The 23,880-nt window shown below is 36.8% G+C and overlaps 2 protein-coding genes and 2 pseudogenes across 2 annotated transcripts; 1 reads left to right on the top strand and 3 right to left on the bottom strand.

Annotated features, from left to right (window-relative positions):
• The first annotated feature begins 1,573 nt into the window (after nucleotides 1-1,573).
• Nucleotides 1,574-3,730, top strand: LOC109128723 (uncharacterized). The gene is made up of 2 exons (XM_019235578.2): nucleotides 1,574-2,539; nucleotides 2,999-3,730. Exons 1-2 carry the CDS (start codon nucleotides 1,574-1,576, stop codon nucleotides 3,728-3,730), a joined length of 1,698 nt encoding a protein of 565 aa, XP_019091123.2.
• A 3,835-nt stretch (nucleotides 3,731-7,565) lies between these two features.
• LOC147928672 (uncharacterized) lies at nucleotides 7,566-11,430 on the bottom strand (annotated as a pseudogene).
• Nucleotides 11,431-12,960: 1,530 nt separating this feature from the next.
• LOC104743909 (uncharacterized) lies at nucleotides 12,961-16,456 on the bottom strand (annotated as a pseudogene).
• A 3,228-nt stretch (nucleotides 16,457-19,684) lies between these two features.
• On the bottom strand, nucleotides 19,685-20,654 carry LOC147928671 (uncharacterized). The gene is made up of 2 exons (XM_087486232.1): nucleotides 20,583-20,654; nucleotides 19,685-20,212 (listed from the first exon to the last, which is right to left on the bottom strand). The coding sequence occupies exons 1-2, from the start codon at nucleotides 20,652-20,654 to the stop codon at nucleotides 19,685-19,687; spliced, it is 600 nt and encodes a 199-aa protein (XP_087342358.1).
• Nucleotides 20,655-23,880: the final 3,226 nt, after the last annotated feature.

Raw genomic sequence — 23,880 nt, 5'->3', positions numbered from 1 at the left:
GTTGATGATGAAACAGAACTTAGGAAGTAGCCATACTGAAGCAGCATATTAGAGCATGTGCATTGGTAGAGACTCAAATTAATCTCTCACTAATATAATATTAGTTTTTTTAGTGTAGATAAATTTGAGAACTTTTGATTAATTTTGTATGTCCATTGGTGTGAGAAATCCAATGAGTTTCTCATTCTTACAATATTATTATTTTTAATATAAATTATATTTTAAGATAATTTTATTTGAATATTTATTTTGTTATTTTGTATTTTATCTTAACATTATTAATATTTTATAAACAAACTAAATTATTTATTAAATAAATTTAATTTTATTAATTAGTTATATTTTATATAATATCAATTAATATTACTTTAAAATAATATGAACTAAATAATATTATGCAAAATAGAACTTGTTAAATAGCTAGTTTTATTTTATGATTTATAAAAAAAAAAAACAAATAATAACAAATAAACTGTTTAATTAAGATTTCAAATTTTTTATGGAGTTAATTTATTATAACAAATTCTAACAACTTAGAAAGTGACATGTGTCACATGAGAAATGGATCTTATGAGTTTCTCAAGGTTTCTCATATTGGAAACCTTGAGAATCGTTTCTTCTTCCTTTTTATTAAAATATTATTTTTTTTTTCTTTTTGATTTATTTTGATTATGAGAAATTCAGTGAGAACCTACCAATGCACATACCTTAGAGTTGTTGATAAATGGAAATGGGCCCACGGGAAGTAGAAGAGGAAGCAGTTAAGAAAATTGTGGAGAAAGGAGAAGAGAGAATAACTAACTTTATAGATAGATAGATTACTACAAAGAAAAGCTTAAATTAAATCAATTAAACTGAATCATAAAACTAAGAGGGGGGAGGGGGTATTAAACATGTATTTTAGAAGATTTTAGATTTTTTTAAAATCACTTGTTATTCAACTTGTGATTTTAAAAACACTTACCAAATCCAGTGTTATTGAATATGAGATTTCTATAAAATCATTCAAAATAACCTTACAGTATCTTGTTATTTAATCAATAATTTGTAAAAATTATATCAAATCAACTGTTATTCAAAATAAAACTTTTTTAAAGAAAAACCCAAAACATTGATTTTAGGAGACTTTGAATACTTTTGTACTTGAAAATTTTAAATGAGAAAATCTCACCTCTAGAGGTGTTATTTCATTGGATTTATTATTTGTTTCCAATATAATAATAATAAAAAGTCATAGGAAAAAATGGTTAGTCCATGTTCTCATCGTTGTATCTCTCTTGTTCTTCAATCTAAAAAATAACTGGGTTTCAGTCGGATTGAATCAGATTTCAATTCTCAATGTAAGTGTTCTTACGGTATCTTTAACCGATTGAGTACTTGGCGTAACTCTTAGATCCGTTCTTTCTTTATCGCATTCTTGGTTATGGCGAATTCAGTACCCGATTCAATTCAACAACCTGATCAATACAACAATCCTTACTTTCTTCATGGAACTGATCTTGTCGAATTAGTTTTAGTCTCGGATAGATTGACAACAGATGCAAAGTTTAACTCATGACGAAGGTCCATGCGAATGACACTTAATGTCGGGAACAAGCTTGGATTCATTGACGGTACGATCTCTAAACCATCCTCAGATCATCGAGATTTTGGATCCTGGTCACGTTGCATAGATATGGTGTCTACTTGGTTAATGAATTCTGTGTCCAATAAAATAGGCCAAAGTTTTTTGTTTATTCCAACAGCAGAAGGAATATGGAAGGATGCTCTCAGAGTTTATGAAATAGAGCAGAAGCTAAGTTCAATTCAACAAGGAGCGATGGATGTAACTGCCTATTACACTGAGTTGGAAACTCTCTGGGAGGAGCACAAGAACTATATTGGGCTGCCTGTTTGCACTTGTGGCAAGTGTGAAAGTAGTGCTGCTTTGTTGTGGGAGAAATTGCAACAGAGGAGCCGTGTAACTAAATTTTTGATGGGTTTGAATGACTCATATGAAGCCACTCGAAGCCAGATCTTAATGATCAAGCCTATGCCATCAATCGAGCATGCTTTCCACATGGTGACTCAAGATGAGTGGCAAAAGATCATTACTAAGCCTACTCAAACTGATGGTGTTGTTTTTCAAACTTTTGGTCTTCCTACTATAGTTGTATATGATGTTCCTACCTATGAAGGTCCTATAGATAATGTGGCTTATGCTGTTCAGAATACATATCGCCCAAGGAAATCTCGTCCTCTTTGTACTCATTGTGGGATGTCAGGACATGTTGTTCAGAAGTGCTTCAAGTTACATGGATATCCTCCTGATTATATTCCTGGTTTCAAGAGTATTTCTTCTGGCTATCACTCTCAACGTATGGCTAATCCACAGAATGTTCAACAAAAAGGTCAATCTCAGTCTATCACTTCACAGTATCATCTGAGGGCTCATACAGTTGCGAACATCACATCTTCTTCGTCATATGTCCCTCCACCTGCTTTGAATGCAATTAACTTGGATGTTAGCAAGATGACCTCTGATCCAACAACTCTCGACGTACATGCAACTTCTAGAAAACTAGGCTCCTTCTAAGGTTTGTTCCATTTCTGAACATCGTGCCATGGCTATTCAATCCTCTGTTGGTACTATACATTTTCCTTCTACATCTCTTTGTTATGAAATCAACATCTTACTTTCCAACACCAATGTTTATCATCTCTCTATACCAATCTTCCTCATGGTTCTTGGATTATAGACACTAGTGCTACCACGCATGTTTGTTCTGATTTAGCCTTGTTTAGAGAAATTGTTCCTATCTCTGGTGTAATGGTCTCATTACCTAACAACACTAGAGTTGAAATTGCACATACATGCATAGTTCATCTCACACATTCACTCATTTTGCATGATGTTTTACATGTTCCATCATTCAAATTTAATCTCATCTCTGGCAGTATTTTGTTAAAGTCTTGTAATTGTTCTGCCCATTTCTTTGCTAATTCATGTTTCATTTAGGAGTTTATTCAGGGCTTGGTGATTGGTAAATGCATACTACTGCCTAATCTTTACATATTGCAACTTGACTCCTCTGCACCACATGCTTCGTCTTCTTTAGCATCTTCGTCTTCATCGCATTTATGTGGATCCTTGACGGTTGATGAAGATCTCTGGCATACTCGCCTTGGACATCTATCTTCTGACAAGCTACAACATATTTCGGGTACTGTATCAAAGTCTAAAAAGAGTTTGTCTCCTTGTCTTGTTTGCCATTTAGCTAAACAGAAAAAGTTTTCATATGAGTCTCATAGTAAACTGTCAGCTTTACCATTTGATTTACTTCACTTAGATATATGGGGTCCATTCTCAACAGAGTCTGTAGATGGTTATAAAATTTTTCTTACTATTGTTGATGATTGTACTAGAGCTACATGGGTTTACATGTTAAAAAATAAAAGAGAAGTTTTTACATATTTTCAAGATTTTATACAGTTAGTTCTTACTCAAGATAAATCTTCTATTAAGACCATCAGAAGATATAATGCCCCAGAATTAGCTTTTACAGAACTTGTTAAGAAGAATGGCATTATCCATCAATTTTCTTGTGCTTATACTCCTCAACAGAACTCCATTGTTGAAAGAAAGCATCAACACCTTTTAAATATAGCTAGAGCTCTGTTTTTTCAATCAAACATGCCACTAGCATATGGGAGTGATTGTGTCTTGATTGCAGTTTTTCTGATTAATTGAACTCCATCTACTTTACTTAATAATGCAACACCTTATGAGTTACTCACTAATCGCAAACCAGATTATGCTTTACTTAGGACTTTTGGCTGTTTGTGTTATGTTTCAACATTACAAAAGGATCGCCATAAATTTAGTCCTCGTGTTGATAAGTGTGTATTCTTAGGATATGCCTCTTATTATAAAGGCTATAAGGTTCTGCATCTAAATTCAAATTCTATTTCAGTTTCTTGAAATGTTGTTTTCCATGAAACCATTTTTCCTTTTCATGATATATCTGTATCTTCACCACCAACAATTTTTAACTGAAGTATTTTGCCTATCTCTGTTGCTTTACCTGATGATGTGATGCATACATCGATGATTACTCCTGCATCACCATCTCATGCATCATCTACTCATACATCTCAATATCATACACCCTCTAGTGTCGATCACAATCCCACAGAGACTATTACATCCGATACTGGTATTGTTTCTTTACACAATGCTAGACCAAAACCCTCTAGTGTCCGATTACCATTGTGATCTTGCACGTATCTCTCCACCAATCCCTCTTCCACAAACACATAAAACACCATATCCTCTTTCTTTTGTTCTTTCTTACACCAACATTAAAAACCCATATCAGTTTATTGTTCTTTCTTTTTCTCTCGAAACAGAACCTACTTCTTTTAAGCAAGCCATCCATTGTAAGAAATGGACGAGGGCTATGGATGTGGAGCTTGATAATATGGAGGTAACTGGCACATTTGAGGTTGTTTCATTACCCCTAGGTAAAAATGTCGTTGTGGTGTAAATGGGTTTATACCATAAAATACAATGCTGATGGTAGTATTGAAATATATAAAGCTCGATTAGTGGCCAAGGGTTACACACAACATGAAGGTGTAAACTTCTTTGAAACATATTCACCTGTTGCTAGGATGGGGAGTGTGAAGTTTATTCTTGGTCTGGCAGCTAAATAGGGTTGGAGTCTTTGTCAAATGGATGTCACAAGTGCGTTTCTACACAGTGACCTTGAGGAGGAAATCTACATGAGCTTACCTCTTGGCTATACTCCAGTTTCTGGTGTCTTGCCACCGTGTCCAGTTTGTCGATTGAAGAATTCTATCTACGGCTTGAAGCAAGCTTCCCGCCAATGGTATAAGTGCTTCTCAACTGTTCTTTTGAACAATGGTTTTACACAAGCTCCTTCTGAAAACACTTTATTTGTCAAAATGACCGATTCATCTTTTATAGCACTTCTAATGTATGTTGATGACATCATGATTGCAAGTAATAGTGATGTGGAGGTGCCGTCTGTGAAGGCGATTCTGGCAAAGGCTTTTAAGATTAAAGATTTAGGCCAGACACGGTTTTTCTAGGGCTTGAGATAGCTCGCAATGCGGAAGTGATATCACCTAGTCAAAGGAAGTATTGCTTGGATCTTCTGAATGATACATGTTATCTAGATTGCAAACCTAAGAATGTTCCTATGGACCCTACAAAGTCATTGTTCAAAGAAACTGGTGTACTCCTTCCTATGGAAGAGATACGGTCTTATAGGGCTTTGATTGGACGTTTGATGTATCTGACTATTACTCGGCCAGACATTACCTTTGTTGTGAACAAGTTGAGCCAATACCTCTCCTGTCCTACTGATGTGCATTTATAGGCTCCTTAACATGTTCTAAAATACCTTAAAGGGAATCAAGGACAAGGTCTATTCTACTATGCTCATGATGATCTTCACTTAACTGCTTTTTCCGATGCAGACTTGGGCACTTGTCAGGACACTCGACGATTAGTAACAGGAGTGTGCACGTTCCTAGGTACCTCCCTCATTACTTGGAAATCCAAGAAGCAGAAAATCGTCAGTAGTAGCAGTACTTAATCGGAGTATATAGCCATGGCTTTAGCTTCTGATGAATTGGTTTGGCTAACACAACTACTACAAGATCTTCATATTCCGGTTAAAGGTCTGATTAAGCTGTTGTGTGACAACAAAGCCGCTACTCACATTTCCAATAATCTGGTCTTTCATGAACATATCAAACATATGGAGATTGACTTACACAGAACGAGAGATCGGGTTCTAGCTGGTGTTCAACAGGTACTTCATGTATCTACATGGAATCAACTAGCGGATATACTTACCAAACCCTTACTGGCGAGACCATTTCACTCTCTACTAAACACTATAATGTTATACTAAGTATAGCTTATATTATATATTATAGTTGAAATGTATTAAGTGTATTAAGTTTCCTTTTTCTTAATATGCTTAGTATATAACAAAGATGTAATTCTTCAAACTTCAATTAATGAGAAATCAGTTTCTTCTTCCTTCCTCTCTCTAACTGTTAACAGAGCTTAATTCTGCTTTCTTAGTAAAGCTTCAAAAATTTCCTGCCTTTTCTACACGTTTTGTTTCTACAACAGGTAAACCATATCAACTCCCCTCACCTATCATCTCCATTACTGCGAAGTTCGTCTCATTTGTTTGTGGCGGTTTTGCTGCTGCTTTTAACATCATTGCGTTTCTCGAGGAATCTCTTCTAGTCTTCTAGAGGGCCATGTAAGAAATCCTAACAACGTAACTAGCATTTGATAGATATGTGCAACTCGTTTTTCAAACAAATTAACCTTTTTAATGTTAATTTGAAGTGGCTTGAATTAGTAGAACTAGATGATGCACTTACAAAAAGTTTCTCATCCTCGCGATGAAAACGATGTGAGATTCTCGAAGGAGGCAAGTGGTGGGAGCATGAGTAATGAGTATATTCCCTGAGCCATTTTATCCTAACAAAGCTCGTCCCAATATTATTTGAAATCCATTCTTTTGTTTTAAAAATCTCCTACAATCACTGTTATTATTCTTTTATAATCTCACAAAGTCACAAACTGTTTTTCGTTTTTACTAACAAAAAATATATCAATTCCACCAAATATCATAAAAACTCACTTAATTCTTCCAAAATCCAAAATTATATAATTCCACAAAATCTTCTATAATCCATGTTTAATACCCCCTTCTAAGTGATACAATTTTAAATTACTTATTTATAATTGATACAAAAATTTAAAATGTAACATCATTTGCAATAACCAATGTCGTTTTAATTTGTGTGGCATCAATTGTTTAAAACAGATGTAAATAAAAAGTAATTTGTATCACTATTACATATTGATATAAATGTATTAATTTACATCACTTAAGAAAATGATATATGATTTACATCACTAAAAAGTGATGCTGATAAATATACTAATTACATCAAAAAAAAATTGTATTGATTCTTATAAAACTGGTAATTTAGCATCACTTTTTATGGCTTTACATCACCTTTTTATAATTGCTGAACCAAGAAAAAAACCTTTTCTTTCTAATTTTTTTTTATCTCCCTAATTCATTATTTTGTTAGAAACAGAATATTCCACTACAGGAAATGTGGGTATTAATAGCGGTCGTTAAACGCTATGAGTTCATAATTATAGCGTTTCCTAAAACGCTATGAGATCGCCCGTTATAGTAGGTCAGACACTTTGAATAGTGGATTGTTGGTGTGCTATAGTTAACTATACAACAATAGTGTTGTCTACTGTGCAATTGTTAATATGTATAGTAACGTGATACAAATGTTATTAAAACTCATTAATTTGATTTTACCTATAGCAAAGATAGCAAATGTTTTGTGTTATTAGTTTGTTTTTAAATTATTCATAATTTATTTATTAAAAATAATTACAAATTATTTATTATTTTATATAAAAATTTTATTTCGAATATTTGTAAAAAAAAACCAATTAAAGTTAATACAAAATATATAAAAATTTAAATGTTTAGAAAACCATAACAAATTTCATTGTTTACAAAAACCACAAACACCTATCAATCTACCACTAACAAGCCTTCACAATCATCCCTAACATAAACACTATCATCATCACAAGCTTCATCATCCAAATCATCGACTTCTTGGAAAGGCAAAGGTGTAGCACCTAAATCTTCTTCTGTTTCCAACTCATGATACCCTCTAGGTGGTGCTCTCATAACAACATACCAATTTGAATTATCAACTTCCCTAGAATAGAAAACTTGTTTTGCTTGAGAAGGTAGAATGAATGGATCTTTCAAATAGGCTGTTTGGTTCATATGAAGGTTGACAAGAGTGAAACCATCTTCCTCCTTCACACCATTCCCTGTGTTGGCCCAATTGCATCTGAACAGCGGCACTTTGAACATGTGATAGTCCATAAGTAAAATATCCTTTATCACTCCATAATATCTAAGCATATTAGCGACTTGTCTCATATCTCGAGCACTTGATCTACACATGCTAAATACTTCATAAGTTACTCCACTGTTTTGTGTCTTCTGCTTAACCGCATCTGTATGAAACGTTGCCCATTAACGATAAATCCTTTATATGCTAAAGCAACATTTCTTGGTCCAAATGCCAACCACCTTATCTCCTTAGAATGACTATTTGTTGCGTCTGAATGAATCTGCCACAGTAAAATTCCAACCTTGATCATCAAGCAGAAGTACTAAAATGATAATCACGAATACCACTCATCAAGATACAACCTAAGCTAACCAATCACTAAGCAAAACATGATCATGAAACTAACAATTTGTGCCAAGAAAACTAGTCATCAAGCTAAAAGCTAAGCTAACCAGTCATTAAGCAAAACATGATCATGAAGCTACCAATCTGTGCTAGGAAACCATTCATCAAGCTACAAGATAAGCTAACAATCTGTTCCAAGAAAACCAGCCATCAAGCTACAAGATAAGCTAACCAGTCATCAAGCAAAACATTATCATGAAGCTAACAACCTAATCAGTCAATTTAACAAGTTGTATAACAAATAATCAAGAAGACAAGTTGCATTTGGAAACCTTTATTTTAAGCCATTGTGCAAACTGCTCAGTATGGGTTTTCCATAACAAAGTTTCATTTTTAGCACATCGAGCATCATTAGCTTGTAATTTTTCCAAATGCATCCTGATTTTACATTGAACAACAGTTTTGAGAATGAAATTATAATAATAATTAGTAGATGAAACATAAAGGGTTACCTCTTACTCGACATAAAGATCCAAAGATGCCATGTTCATTAGCACATAGCGATGTGCAATGTCTCTATCTTTATCTGATAGGGTAACTTCGATACCCTTCTGCAGAGATCGACCTTCAACCACGCTTCTATCAGCCTCAATATCTTCATTGCGATTAACTGTTTCTTGAACTGGTACTGAATCTTTAAGGAACTCTAAACAAAATGCAACAGATTCTCCAGCTAAATACCCCTCAGCCATACATGCTTCCGGCCTTGCATGATTCTTAACAAAAGCCTTTAGTGTTTTCATGTACCTATAACTCAGTTAAGAAATGAATATTAGTTGAACATAATTGCAGGAAATACATATATTGAAGCAAATAAGTACATCAAACCTTTCGAAGGGATACATCCAGCGGAAGTGTATTGGTCCTCCCAAACGTGCCTCTTTTGATAGATGTATTGGAAGGTGGAACATGATATCAAAAAAGGATGGAGGGAAGAAGCGCTCTAGTTGACACATTGTTTCCACAAACTCTGTCTCCATTGTCATAAGTTTCTCCGGGTCGATGATGCGCTGACACAACCTGTTGAAGTAACTGCATAATCTATTTATGGCAATCCTAGAACCCTTATGTAACAACCCTCTTAATGAAGCCGGTAACAAGTTTTGTACTAGGACATGATGATCATGCGACTTTAAACTACCTATATTTGGAGGGTTAACTGAAACACAATTCGCAATATTACCACAATAACCATCAGGACCTCTAAACTTAGATAACCTTTGGCAGAAAATGGTCTTCTCTTTCTTGGATAACCAATAGGCTGCTGGAGGTAAGTATGTTTTCTTTCCCCTGACCTCTGTGTGCAAGTGATTTCTGATTCCAATATCTTCTAAGTCTTTTCTTGCTTTCAAACCATCTTTTGACTTAGCACTTTGCATCAAGATAGACAATATAGCATCCGACACATTTTTTTCTACGTGCATAACATCAATATTATGACGAACAGGCAAATCCTAACTCATTAAAGAATAAACTGTTAGGCTTACTCAATAACTTTAAAGTTATTAAACTATTCATTAAAGAATAAACTGTTAGGCTTACTCAATAACTTTACTTTACTTTCCAGTAAGGTTGTTCAAAGAATATTGATCTCTTATTCCACCGCCATAGATCATTTGATTCTTCAGACTCTTCTTCTTGATCCACCTCATCATCTTCCAACTCGGTTCTTTTTCTTTTATTTTTCTTGTCTAGAGGTTTTTCAAATTCATTCCTAAAAGCTTGTAGTGTCTCATATATTTCAGCGCCAGTTTGTATCCTTTTGGCATTCCCTTCCTCAACAGTGTTGTCAAAACAAGCTTTTTTATATCTGTAACGATGGCCAGACGGTAGTCTCTTTCTATTCCCCATATAGACAAACTTACGGCTAAACTTAAGCCATCTGGAAGTGTATCTTTTCCACATACATTGCAGGCTTGTTTCCCCTTCACTTTACATCCATACAATGTTCCTAAGGCTGGATATTCACTTATACTCCAAAGCAGCATGACTCTAAGTGTGAAATTCTCTTTCGCAAATGATTCATAGACTTCAATACCCTCAGCCCACAAATCTTTTAAATCGTCTATCAGTGGTGCCAAGTAAACATCTATGTTATTACCAGGAGCTGTTGGACCAGGGATCAACAAAGTCAACATTATATTGTCAGCCTTCATACATATAGTCGGAGGCGTGTTATAGTTCACCAACAACACTGGCCATGTGCTGTGATTGGTGTTTTGCATGGAGAAAGGGTTCACCCCATCTGTAGAAATTCCAAGTCGAAGATTCCTTGGTTCAGCAGTAAAGTCTGGCCATTTAGCATTCACTTGTGCCCATGATATAGAATCAACGGGGTGTCGCAATGTACCATATTCAGTGCAATTGGTATAGTGCAACCGCAAATCTTCAGCCATCTTTTTTGATCTAAACATCCTCCTAAATCTGTCCTTGATTGGAAAATATCTAAGGACCTTTGCTAGAATCCCAACCTTTATCTCGTTATTGTGCTTATCCTTTTCCCATCTTGAAACTTTGCATATTGGACAGCTATCTAACTTCTCAAACTCCTTCCTATGTAATATGCAATAATTCTTGCAAGCATGAATATTTTCGTATCTAAAACCAAATATCTTCATAAATTTTTTGATTGCAGCTAAACTCTTCGGAAGTACATTGTCTTCAGGTAGCATGTCCTGAATTAAATCCAACAGCTGATCAAAGTAGTTCTCTGACACACCACTCTTAACCTTGAATCTGTAAAGTCCCATATATAATTTCTGAAACCTTTGTGTATTAGATACAATCAGAGTACAATGGAGTTTCAGCTTCTCTTAACTTTTTCCTCATCGTCGTTTGCCTCTAAAGCTTCATCATCATTCCTCTGATTTGGTTCACCTTCACCCATAGAGAATGTTGTCTTAAACAAGTCAAATGCCTCTGTTTGATGTTGAGGACCACTGGCTTCTGTAGATGCTCTTTTTCACCATGAATACTCCAACAAGAAGTCTTATACTTCTTATCCATACCTCTTATCACTAGATGCTCAACAATTTCATCTATAAACTGATGGCCTAAATTGCGGCGATCTCTACATGGGCATAGCATTTCACACAGATTGCCCAATCTTCTTGCTGATGAATTGGCGAATTTTGTTGCTCCTTCTAAGTACTCGATACTATTCATACATTATAAATTGGAAAAGAATTTATATTTCTTTCAATCAGTTAATATAAAGTAAGCTCGATAGAATTTACTGTATACCTTGGCAGCAAAATTCACGTTTTATCCATTTGGTCACGATGGAGATGGATCCGTTCTGAAACGATTTCCTGAACTCAAATCGAGTTGGGGAAGTTTTGGTAAACCCTAAAGATGAGTTGTGTTCTGTAAGCTTGCAATCTCAGAGGTTAGTCACCATTGGCTAAGAACAATAACGGCTCAGATCAAAGTTAGCGAGACAGATCAACGGGGTAGGTTTCACCTAGATTGCAATCTCGGAGGTTACTGCTCATTGGCTATGAACAAGAACTGATCAGATCAAAGTTAGCGAGGCAGATCAACGGGGTAGGTTTCGCTTAGATTGATATCTCGGAGGTTACTGCTCATTGGCTAAGAACAAGAACGGATCAGATCAAAGTTAGCGAGACAGATCAACGGTGTACATTAGTCGCGTCTACAATAAGAAAGGATGGCTGAGATCCTAGTCGGCGTTATCTAACGGTGTAGGATTCGTCCTACAATCTGGGAGGTTACTTCTCATTTGTTAAGAGTTGTTGTTTTTTTCATTTTAAATCCGAAAATTATCATATAAAATAGGTTATTAATCAAAAAATATAAATTATTTTTTTAAAAATATCAATATAAGTATTTCATATTTTAGAATATTATTTCTTATAATTATAAATTTTATAATTAAGAACAATTAATATAAGTTAGTATTCCAACACTAAGACTTAGTTTAGGGTATAGGGTTTAGACTTTGGGGTTTATATTTTTTTACTTTAGTGTTTATGTTTTATACTTTAGGATTTAGAATTTTAACTATAATGTTTGAGGATTAGAGTTTTAACTTTATGTTTTTGATTATAGCGCACAAAGGAAGCACAACAATACAAATTTTTAGCAAACCGGTGAATAATTTGATTGCATAAGAAACCTAAATAAAACAACTACGTTAAAGCAAACTTTCAATTGAAAGTTTGAAACATATACAATCAAAATGGCTAACTTCATATGATTGAAATGGTTGTTTTTCACATCTCCAAACTGGTTTAATTTAGACATCTCCAAACCGGTTTAGACATAACCAGTTTAATTTAGACATAATCGAAACCCGTTTAGACATACTCGACTCAATTTAGACATCTCCAAACCGGTTTAATTTTCGAAATTTCCAGCACCGGTTTAATCAGCCATGATTTCACAATTGACTTAATTAGCCATAACCGGTTTAATTTTCAAAATTTCCAGCACCGATCAAATTCCAACAATTAGCAAAATTGATAATTATGAGAATTAGTGACATTTGAGATAAATTAGCTAAGCAATTGGTACTATCATTAACCAAAATAAAAATTCATTACAATACCAAAACACAATAAGCGTTAAATAGCAATACTGAAAATTGTCAAAGTTTCACACAAACTTTATTTTATCATTTGGCCATGCTACAACTGAACCTATTGCATCAGAAATGTATTCAATCTCTGAATTTGACCTCGAGACCTTTGCATTACCAATCTTAGCCACTTCAACCCAGACCTTGCTTGCATTTGTACTTAGTGGTACATGATGGCACGAGTCGTTCGGATCTGTTGAAACTACTCTTCCTTCAGCTACCTTACGTCCAGAGTTGCTGCAATCTAAAAGAAAACACTTCTGCTTTGGACTTTTGGTGGAACTATTGCTGTCTGGACTCTACAACTCAAAGCAAATAATAGAAGCAAGTTCCAACATCAATGAAATTTCCAACATCAATCAACAGACAAACAAATGAAATAACTTAATTTCAATAAGATACCTCGACTTTAGGTAGTGTTGCATCTTTAGTGGTTCCAGCCGTGTCGTCAATCTTTAGGACTGGCCATGCGATTTTCTCGTTAATTGCATCACCAATTAAACTAATATCAGTAGTTGGCCTCCACAAATGAGCATTCTCATTGAACACCTTCACAACTTCAATACAAACAGCACTTGGACCTAGAGGTATATTGTTAACCTTCTCTTTGGAGTTAGATGAGCACACAACACCTTCAGCAATAACCTCATCGTCTTCATTAGTCCAATCATATATTTTGCATCTTCGAGTTTCACCTTCCTTGTTTTGCTAAAATGTAAGAAGCTAATGATTAGAGATATATCACCTCACCACAAGAAATGAAGATTTAAAAACTTTACCATGGATACATCTTCAGAAGCGACTGGATCCTTATACAAAAGCACCTTGTTCATTGGCCAAGGTATTTTGCATCCCACAGCTTCCTCAAGATATAGCACATCCGTTGTAGGCCTCCAAAGAGAAGTGTCTGAGCTTAGTGCTAACTTAACAAGGACAGCCATTGCATTAGGACCAATTGGTATACGACCAATTTTGTACATCAGTTCAGCAGAACAGAATTCTCCTTAACCAACAACTACATCTCCTGATTGAATCCAATCCAGTATTTGTACTCTAACTCCTTCTTTGAATCCACCAATACTCTCAGATGTTTCAGTATCACCATTACTTGTCTGAAATAAGGAAAAGGAATTCGTAAATGTCTTAAAACCAAACCAATTGACCGAACAATAACGAAATGGATTACCTTCTTTCCAGCTAAGTCTCGGAAAATGCCCCTTAACTCTTCAATCTCACTTTTCATTTCTGCCATCTTTGCGACTCTAGATTGCAGAAATGAAAAGTGAGATTGAAGAGTTAAGGGGCATTGTCCGAGAAATGCTAACTTAGTAGCTATAATCCCTCTACCAAACCCCCTTACTCATCCAGGTTTGTCTTTTCCCAAAATCTTGCCCACAACATCTTCTCTTATGTTATCAGCAGTTGATGTAGAGTCCATTTGACTATCAAGTGATTGTATTTGTTCCTGATACAAACATTTAAACACAAGAAAACTCATTGATCGTAATCCATTAATTATACACAATATAACAAGTTTCAGAATTCTTAAAATAGTCTCAGCAAATTGAGGCTTCACGGGTCTACCATCAGCATGAGTGTGTCCCGCAATCCATACCTTACTCCTAGTCACCTTATTTGGGTCTCTACTCTTTTTTTTTTCTATATAAAGTACATACATATCTCAATACCATTTTATTCTAACAAGATATACAATATATATAGATATTTGACAACTATTATTACCATATCATCAACTAAACGAAGCATTCCTTTGCGGCTGGTGGTGTGAGGAATCTGATTTTGTCTCATATTCCTGTAATTGTTACTTATTTCCTACATTATAAATATCAGTGTGATTAAATCTATCAAACATGACATATAAACAAGAAATTTACTTAGTTGTAGATAACTAACCGTGAAAGCTGCATTAGTCTTGCTCCTAACCCAAGAGTTCCACACTTGAATGGATGGGATGTTGATGGGTTTTAAATCTATTCTCTTAGCAGCAGTCTTCGCAGCACGTACATTTGACAATAGCCTTGACTTCCAACCCTTCAGATATTTCCGATTTGCTTGAAAATAACAACTTTATGCCATTCTTCTTGCAAGTTAAACCTCCCCTGCATCACATACAACAAGCAAAGGTAAAGCATGTTTCATATCTGTTCAACAAAAAATAGTTGCATATAAATATATATCTGAATTTTTCCCCACATTGCTTGTTTAGTCACTGCATCAACTTTTCTCCAATCAGAAAGTGTAACCGGAACGTGTTCCCTCACAAGGACATTAAGAAAAGATGATAATGTTATTGAACAAGGTCCAACGTGATCACCAAAGTCATTGAAAGTAACTGAAACATTTTCATTAGGATTTTCAGCCACTTTACGCATCTTTGTTGGTCCTCTTTTCTTTCTTTCTTTCACTCTTTCCTCTGGTACCTGACTTCTTTCATCCGTGTTGCTAGGAATCGCATTATCTTGACCAATGCCAACACCATCTTCTTCCATATTGGCAGCTTCTTCTTCATCCTCCTGCTGTTCCTGTCCAGTCAAACAAGCTTCTCCTTCTATCTCAGAATCTTCTTTCTCATCTTCAGACATTGCTTTCTCAGTCTGAGCAGCCTCCGGTGTTACATCTTTGTCATTACCCTTCTCAGAATCTTCTTTCTCATCTTCAGACATTGCTTTCTCAGTCTGATCAGCCTCCGGTGTTACATCTTTGTCATTACCCTTCTCAGAATCTTCTTTCTCATCTTCAGACATTGCTTGAGGTGTAACATCTTCTACCTCATCATATTGAGCAGCCACTTTCTTGCTTCTAGTACTACTTCTCCTAGCCACTTTCTTTGCTTTTCTCTTCTTATTCACCTTTAGTGTTGTTGCTGGAGCAGCTTGTAGTGTTATCTCTTCTACCTCCTCTTGTCTTCGCCATTTATGAAATTGATAAATGAAGAACAGTTTCAATCAACATAAAATCGAAACCCAAAAATCATAATCGAAACAGAAAATTAAAATTGAAACAAGAAATGTGCCAAACTTCGACATGCATGTTCACCGAAACTAAGAATCAAAACCCAAAATCAAAATCGATACACAAAATCACAAACTTCCGCATCAATGTTCACACAACCCAAGAATCGGAGCCCCTAATCAAAATGGTTTTCCATTCCAACGAACAAATAAGCTACGATTGAATGAAAACATACCTATTGAAGATTCCAGGAAGATTGTGAGAAATCGAGTTGAGAGACTGAGAAATCAAGCAGACACAGTGAGAAATCGAGTGAGATAAAGTGCAAATTAGAGGGAGAGACTGAGAAAGCAAGTGAGATTGAGAGAAATCGAGTGAGAGTTGCAGATTTTGAGCTCAATATCTGAAGAAATCGAGTGATATCGAAAGAGATCGAGAACTTCTCGATGATTTTGCCTTAGGCAAAAAAATGAGAAATGACTTTTCGGATTTTCTTTTATTTTGCCTTAGCCAAAATTTTACTTTTTCCCCTCTTACCATTTTCAATAGCGGGATAATAAAGATCTAGAACCAAAAAATTGTCCCGCTTCACTTTTATTATACCGCTTAAATAATTTGTAGCGTTTACAATATACAAAATGCTATCTTTAAATCACGATTCAGTCAAACATAGCATATACATACAAAACACTATCTTATGGTGCTATCAATACCCATATATTTCCTGTAGTGTCCATTTTTCCACGATTAAGTGAATCAAATTATAAATTTTCCTAGAAAGTAGAATCCTAACTTCTCTAATATCTCAAGATATCTAAGCTACCTTTTCACTATCTAATTCTAACATTTTTTTAATTATTTTTTAATATAGCTTCTTTTTTTTTGTTCGAAAGTCGAATTTGATTAAAGAGCCTAAACCGGGTTTGGTACATAGCGTTTAAGATTTTCTTTTGCCAACACATCGACTTCATGATTAAAATTCCTTGAGATAAACAAAAAGCAAATTTGATGAAAATATGAGGAAAGATGTAGGATATCTGATAGTATCCCATGGAGCTCCTTGTGTGAGTTCTCCTTTGTGATGGCTTTGATGACTTGCTTGGAGTCTGAAGCGATTAAGAGGTTTGTAAATCCTAGATCAAGTGCTGCTTGCATCGCATGTTATATGGCGATTGCTTCTGCCGATAGCGGGGATCATGTGTGAGGGTTGTGGTCGGATCCAGTGAGTGTCCTATCATCTTCCGTTTTAAAAATCCATCCAAATCCAGCTTTTTCAGTTCACTGTTCCAAGCTGCATCCATTTGGCATCTGATCTTAGAAGGGTTGATGTCGATCTGGTGGTTCCTTACTGATATCGGGGTGTTGGTCGGTTGGGTTATCTGGGCTGAGTTCCATTCCAAGGCGGAAATGATAGCTTGGGTTAGGGCTTCACGAGGAGGTTTTTTTATTGCATTGAAAAGCATATGGTTTCTTGTCTTCCATATCGCCCATAGGATCCAAGGGGGAAGTGGACAGTCTCCAAGCCCACAACGAGGAAGGCTTATTAACAAGCTGGTCTTTTCAAATAAAGATCTGAAGGATTCAAGCTGATTTAGATTTAGTGGGTTCTTGAAAGGAGCTATTGTCCAAATTTGGGTTTCAAAGTCGCAAGTGAAGAAGAGATGAAGAGTGGATTCTTCTTGCCCACAGAACGGGCGTTTAGCCTCAGTGTTTATCCCCCTTGTTCCAAGATTATTTCCCACCGATAGGGTGCCTCTCAATGCTTTCCAAAGGAAAACTTTTACCGTCTGGGAAGTTTTCTGTTTCCATATCTCCTTGGACCAATAAAAGACTTGAATCTGAGTTTGGTTAGTTGTATTACTATCCTTCTCTTTTAGACTTTCATAGTAACTTGTTTTCACTGAGTATTCTCCTGTTGGTGTTGGCTGCTATGCAAAGGAATCTGTCGCGCCACATTTTCTTGTTCTAATCACCAGTATGTCTTCTGCTGAACCTGCGAAGGTACACTTAATTTTCTCTACATCCCATTCTAGAGAGTTTGGATAGAAAATATGTGATAACTTTAAATTCTGTGAGGCTTCTAGAGGAGGACATTGGAATGGATGGGGAATTCTGTGAGAGCCAAGGGTCATACCAGATGGAGGTCTGTTGACCATTACCGATGATTTTGCCTGGTTGTTTTTTAGTAGATCTTTGCCAATACATATTCCTCTCCAGAGGTATTATTTGGCGGTTTGCATTCAGGGAAAGAGGAGCTATGGCATTATTTCCCAAGGAGAACTTTTGCTAACAGACATGATGGGTTTGTAAGTATTCGCCAACTCGTTTTTGCCAATAAAGGATCATTAAAACTTCCTAATCCTCCCTCTCTTTTTGGTTTTGTCAGTTTTGTCCATGACACCCAACACGTCTTCTTTTTCTCCATCGAGGAGTCCCACAAGAACAGTGTGAGGATTGAGTGTATTTGTTTATACATAGAGTTTGGTAGCTTAAAACATGACATGGTATAGGTTGTTAAGGCTGAAAGCACTGACTTAAATATCACCATTTTGCCTGCTATAGATAGGATTCAGAAGGATCAACTTTTTACTTTCGTCTAATCCTGTCTAAAATGCTTGTGAACAGGATTACCCAAATATTTACCTTTTCCTCCTTCTTGTTGTATTCCTAGTTGAGTTTTCACTCTGATCTTAATGGTTTCCTCGGTTATAGCTGAGAAGGTAATGGTGGACTTGAGTGGGTTGAGAATTTTGTTGAGGGTTGCACATTATTGATTCTTTGATTTGCAGAAGAACATTGTATCATCAGCAAAGAGTAGGTGATTTACCTTACGGCTTTCTTTTCCCAGTTGGATTTCTGCCAAAGTGCCATCTAATTGTGCTTTGTTGCAGAGGCTCGATAGGACTTCACTACACAGGATGAAGACAAAAGGAGAAAGAGGGTCTCCTTGTCGGATGCCTCTTTGTGGGGTGACAAGTCCCCTCACCGTTCCATTTATAAGGTAAGTGTACGAGACTGTGGTTATGCATTGCATAATACAATTTCTCCATTTGGGATGAAAACCAAGTCTCTTCATTACCAACCTGATAAATTCTCCACTCTGTCATACGCTTTAACCATGTCTGTTTTAACTGCCATATAACACCGTTTTTTGGCCTTTGATGTATGTAGGTAGTGAAGGGCTTCATGGGTGATTAGGAAATTACCCGTAATGACTCTCTTGGGGACAAAAGCAGATTGGTTTGCAGAGATCAGCTTCTGGAGTGTTGGTTGGAGCCTGCTAGTGAGAATTTTAGAGATGATCTTGTAGTATACGGAGTAGAGGGCGATTGGTCTATATTCTTTCATGTTTTTTTAGCTCTTGGTCTTTGGAATGAGTCTAACATGTGTAACATTTATGTTTGCAGGGAGAATACCGGTGGTGAAGAAGTTTTGAACCTCAAGGATAATTTGATTCTCTATTGTCTGCCAGTTTGTTTGGAAGAAGCTCGCAGAAAAGCCATCCAGGCCTGGAGCTTTATCAGGGTGGATTGAGAAGCATGCCCTTTTGATCTCTGCCACACTAGGTAAGTCAATTAATTTACTATTTACTTCATTTGTGATGCACGGTTTAATAGCTTATGAAATTGTTGATTCTCTTTCTCCCTCTTTTGCAGTGAACAGTGTGGTATAATAGGATATGATAACCTCCACTATCTGGTCCTCATCATAGACAGCTTGCCCTGTCTCATTTTCTAATAGTGAGAACTTCTTCATAGTATAGCGGCCTCATGTGATTGCGTGGAAGTACCCGGTGTTTTTATCACTGGGAGTGAGCCAAAGTTGGCAGCTATGCTGTTTCCAGAATTCTTCCTCATCCTTGTATGCCAAACTGAGAGCCTCATTTGATGCATGGATTGTCTCAGTTGTTGCCTCTGGCTTTATCATGAATTTCTCCAGTTTCCTACGACATTCGGTTATTCTTTTTTGGCTATTAAGGTGTGTTTCTCTGCTCCATTTGATAATTGCGTTTCTGCACCTGGTAAGCTTTGGCTCCACCTTTTCTATAATTTCTAGTTTCCAGCTGTCTATAATGATTTTTGTGACTTCGGGGTTGTTCCTGAGTCTTCTGTCATATCTTAACATGCCTCTTTTCCTCTTCCTTTTTAGGTCAAAATATGTTAGCAGTGGTCTATGGTCAGAGCCCTCAAAACTCAGATAGTCACTTCTTCCTGAAGGGAAGGTTGTTGCCCATTCACTATTTGACATCGCCCAATCTAGTCGGCAGTAGACTACATGATCCTGTAGTTTAACTCTCTATGAAAAGAAATTTCCAGAGTAACTTAGGTCGAAGAGATCACATTCTAACATAAAGGTTTGAAGGTCAATAAACGATCATTCCGGTCGTAAAGGTCCTCCAGACTTCTTAGATAAGTCAATGATATCGTTAAAATTGCCTGCTTGGAGCCATGCTTCTGATATGTGTTGGCCTATGGTTGAGATCTGGCCCCATATATTTTTCCTCTTTGTTTTATCAGGCTCTACGTAGACAAATGTAACTCCTTTTGGCTTCAATGTGTGTATCAATGAAATTTTGGTTCTCTGAGAGGATTTGCAGTTTGATATCGGTATTCCATAGAAGGGCTAGTCCTCCTCCTCTAGGGGTGTGGGGAGGTATGAGTCTAACCTCTGAGAAACCTAGAGACTGAGTCATATTGAGCACAACTTCGTTGCGATTCTTTGTCTCCATGAGGAACATTATGTCTGGAGGTATGCTTTTCTACATATTCTTTAGACGTCGGACTGTTGTGGGATCTCCCAAACCATAACAATTCCAGCTGATAACTTTTAAGGAAAAGAGGGGGTGGATTGTGAAAATCCACCCTTGGTTTCACCATCGCTGGTATGAGGGTTTGGTTTGGTGGTGCTTTGCTTGTGGACGGGCCATTTGCATCATCTCTGGAGGTACTTTCTGGCTGAGGACAATTCCTTTTGCCTTGTGCGTTAAAAATTTTCGCTTGATAAAATGTATTTCCTAGAGGTTGTTTTCCTTTTGGGGGAGTTGTGGATCAAAGCTCTGTTTCTCTTGCTGGATTTGGCTCCATATAAACTGAGAGAGGCTTTTAAACTTGTCCAATTAAGTGGGGTTCTCCCTCTTTTATTTTTTGTAGTTGAGGTATCTTGGGTTGGGACATTAGCAGGGTGAGGAGGCAGATCTGCGGACATTGTTGGTTCCATACAAGGTTATAAGGTAGTAGGGTTAATTCTCTCTGTGTGCGTTAAAATTTGTGCTGCAGTCTCTGCCATCAGACCTCTAACTTGACCTTGTAAAACTCTTTGTTTCCTTGGCAGGCTTTCAGTGGGATCAGCACAAGATGTGTTTTGGATTGTTACCTCTTGCAGTTCCCCCATGATATCTTTAGTGGTGGGCAGGGAGGGTTTGCGGGGTGGGGGTTTTTCTGTCTTTAATTTTCGGTCTAAAGGTGTTCTTCTCAGATGATTTAGCCCAGTTTAGTTCTTTTTGGTTTACCTTTTCCCTCCATTGGGGATTGTGATTTTGGACAATGGTATGGTGGCTACTCTCTAGGCTTGATGAGTGTCTTTGGTAGGGAAGTTTTCTTTTTGGGGGAGATCTGCATTCACGGTTTCTAGAGTTGGTCATTGGGGTGATTTGGGAGTCCCTGGCTTCTTACGATCTCTTTCGCGGGGTGTGTTCGTATTGAGAGTTATTGTATCTTGAATCTGTGGGGTAATAGGATCTCTCAAGCTCCTTGTATGAGTCTCTACTTCTGCTTGGTACAGATCCAGGAGTAGGGGATCTTCTTGGTGGCTGCAAATTTCCGTAGGGATTAGGGGCTTCCTTGCCATTGGAGAAATCTATTATTGTGTCTTTTATGAGCGATTGTAGTCCAACAACCATAACTTTAACTTTCACTGAGGAGATAGAGATTTCCATATCCAACACTTCGTCAAGTTCTTCACCAATTATCTGAAACATTTCAGGTTTCCAAAAGTGTTTAGGAGGCCTTGGGATTCTATCCAAAAGGGGATTTTGGAGGGATAAGTATCTGATACAATCGGTTCCCACTGTTGTAAAATGAACATCCACTGGTCAAAGTGATAAGGCCTATTGTCGAGAACTTTCTAGAGATCTTCTGCAAATTCAAAGCTGAACCGGAACATACTTGTAACGCTCCTGAACCGTCTTACGGCCAAAAAACCACAACCGGCTCGAGAAAGCTACGATGAATGCAACCGTATATGATCCGTCCGAGGTTCCACCAACGAATTAGGTCCCTCAGTCAGTTTATTGGCTATGCTTTCCCGCTGCACACATCCTTTAGGCTTTTCAACCCTTGGGACGGACGATGCGTTATGCTGGCCCGCACTAGGCCATGTACCATTTCCACTTGTCCGAATATATAAAAATAACTTTTATTATTACTTAGTACATTGTTGCATTTAAAACAAAGAACAAGTAAAACAGATGGATCTATTTCGAAGAAAACATGTTAAAAGGCATAGGATTTTGCAAAACAGCATAAAAACATCATATCCGGTTTCTTAGCTGCCCCAACTCTACACACTTTAGTCTTCCCTGCAAGACAAAAATATTGGAATGGATTGAGTAATCTTTGGATAACCCTCTAACATGCATTCTCCCCACCCATCTACCCCACAACATCAAGTAAACAAAACACGCAATGCGAAAACGATAAACAAGCAGCAGGCAAACACACACAAGAATAAGCTAGAAACAATCAAGCAGAGTTGACTAATCTAGACTCTTATTCAACCTTAGCATCCACGCCACATCACCCGTCACAACCAATGGGTAGAGGATGCTAGTAGTGCATCAAGGTACTCTTGACCATTACTAGACCATACATAACCTAGAAAACCATGCCTTATACTAGGCAACCATGCCATGTCCTAGGGCCCTTCGATAATCTGTCCCGTCCCAAATACACTTTCCGCGTTAAAACTACAAAGGTAACCAACCAGACTCACCAACCACATCCTCCGCTTTGATACCACCCAGGTAACCAACTGGGTACACATGGCCGCATCGTCATGCAGCAGTTCGGGCTAGTAGCTTGCTAGACACCGAAATGTCCTTACTGTGTGATCCCTTTGGATTAGCTCACTGGACTTCCACAACACACTTCGGGGACAGAAGATCGACCTCTAGATACGAATCGAAACATTTAATTCGCAAACTAGCTAGGACAAGTACTATAATTCTAAGTTTAACGATACAAAGAATTAAGTACTTCTACACACCCAATGAATTCAAGCAAGATAATCAAGCATAACAATGCAACGAAAATCAAGCAAGAAACACCACAACAAACCTTAAGAAGAGTACAATCAAACAACTTAAGAATTCCTACACATGCATGCATGCCCTTTTTATGCACAAAAAAAATGGTGCCACTCAACCAACTAGTTTAACTTCTCATCAAGTAAACTTAGGTTATTTCCCACAATTTTTATCCATGCATGCAAGCCCTTAAATCTGATTTTTATGCAAGAATTTTACAATAAAAATCCAATAATTAAATCTCCCATCATGTAAACATTTTTCTCATTCTTTTCAACATGCATGCGCCTTATTTTTATCCCAAAATTTTTCGCATGAATTCTTCAATAAACCCATCAAATAGACTGATCTTTCATCAAGTCCCTTGAGTTAAAACTCCTCAAATTATGCATGTTTCTCACATATTTTAACATGCATGTCACCTCATATCCGAATTATATGCAAGAAAAATTCTTGCAAATATTTCCACTAATTGAACTGATCTCATCTCCTCAAATTTATGCATGCAATGTTTCTTTCACCCATGCAGCAACAAATCAAACTCCCCAAGACTTCATGCAATTCTCCCCCAAGAATGCATGCAAGTCTACTTAAATTTTAGCTTGTCTGCATGCATTCTAACAAGACTACATGCAACAAGCAACATGCAACAAACAAGGAC

This window comes from Camelina sativa, chromosome 14 (assembly GCF_030686135.1).
Source record: "Camelina sativa cultivar CO46 ecotype springtype chromosome 14, ASM3068613v1".
NCBI classification, from domain to species: Eukaryota; Viridiplantae; Streptophyta; class Magnoliopsida; order Brassicales; family Brassicaceae; genus Camelina; species Camelina sativa.
Note: the sequence above shows the minus strand (reverse complement) of the source record. Positions and strands in the feature narration are given on the sequence as shown.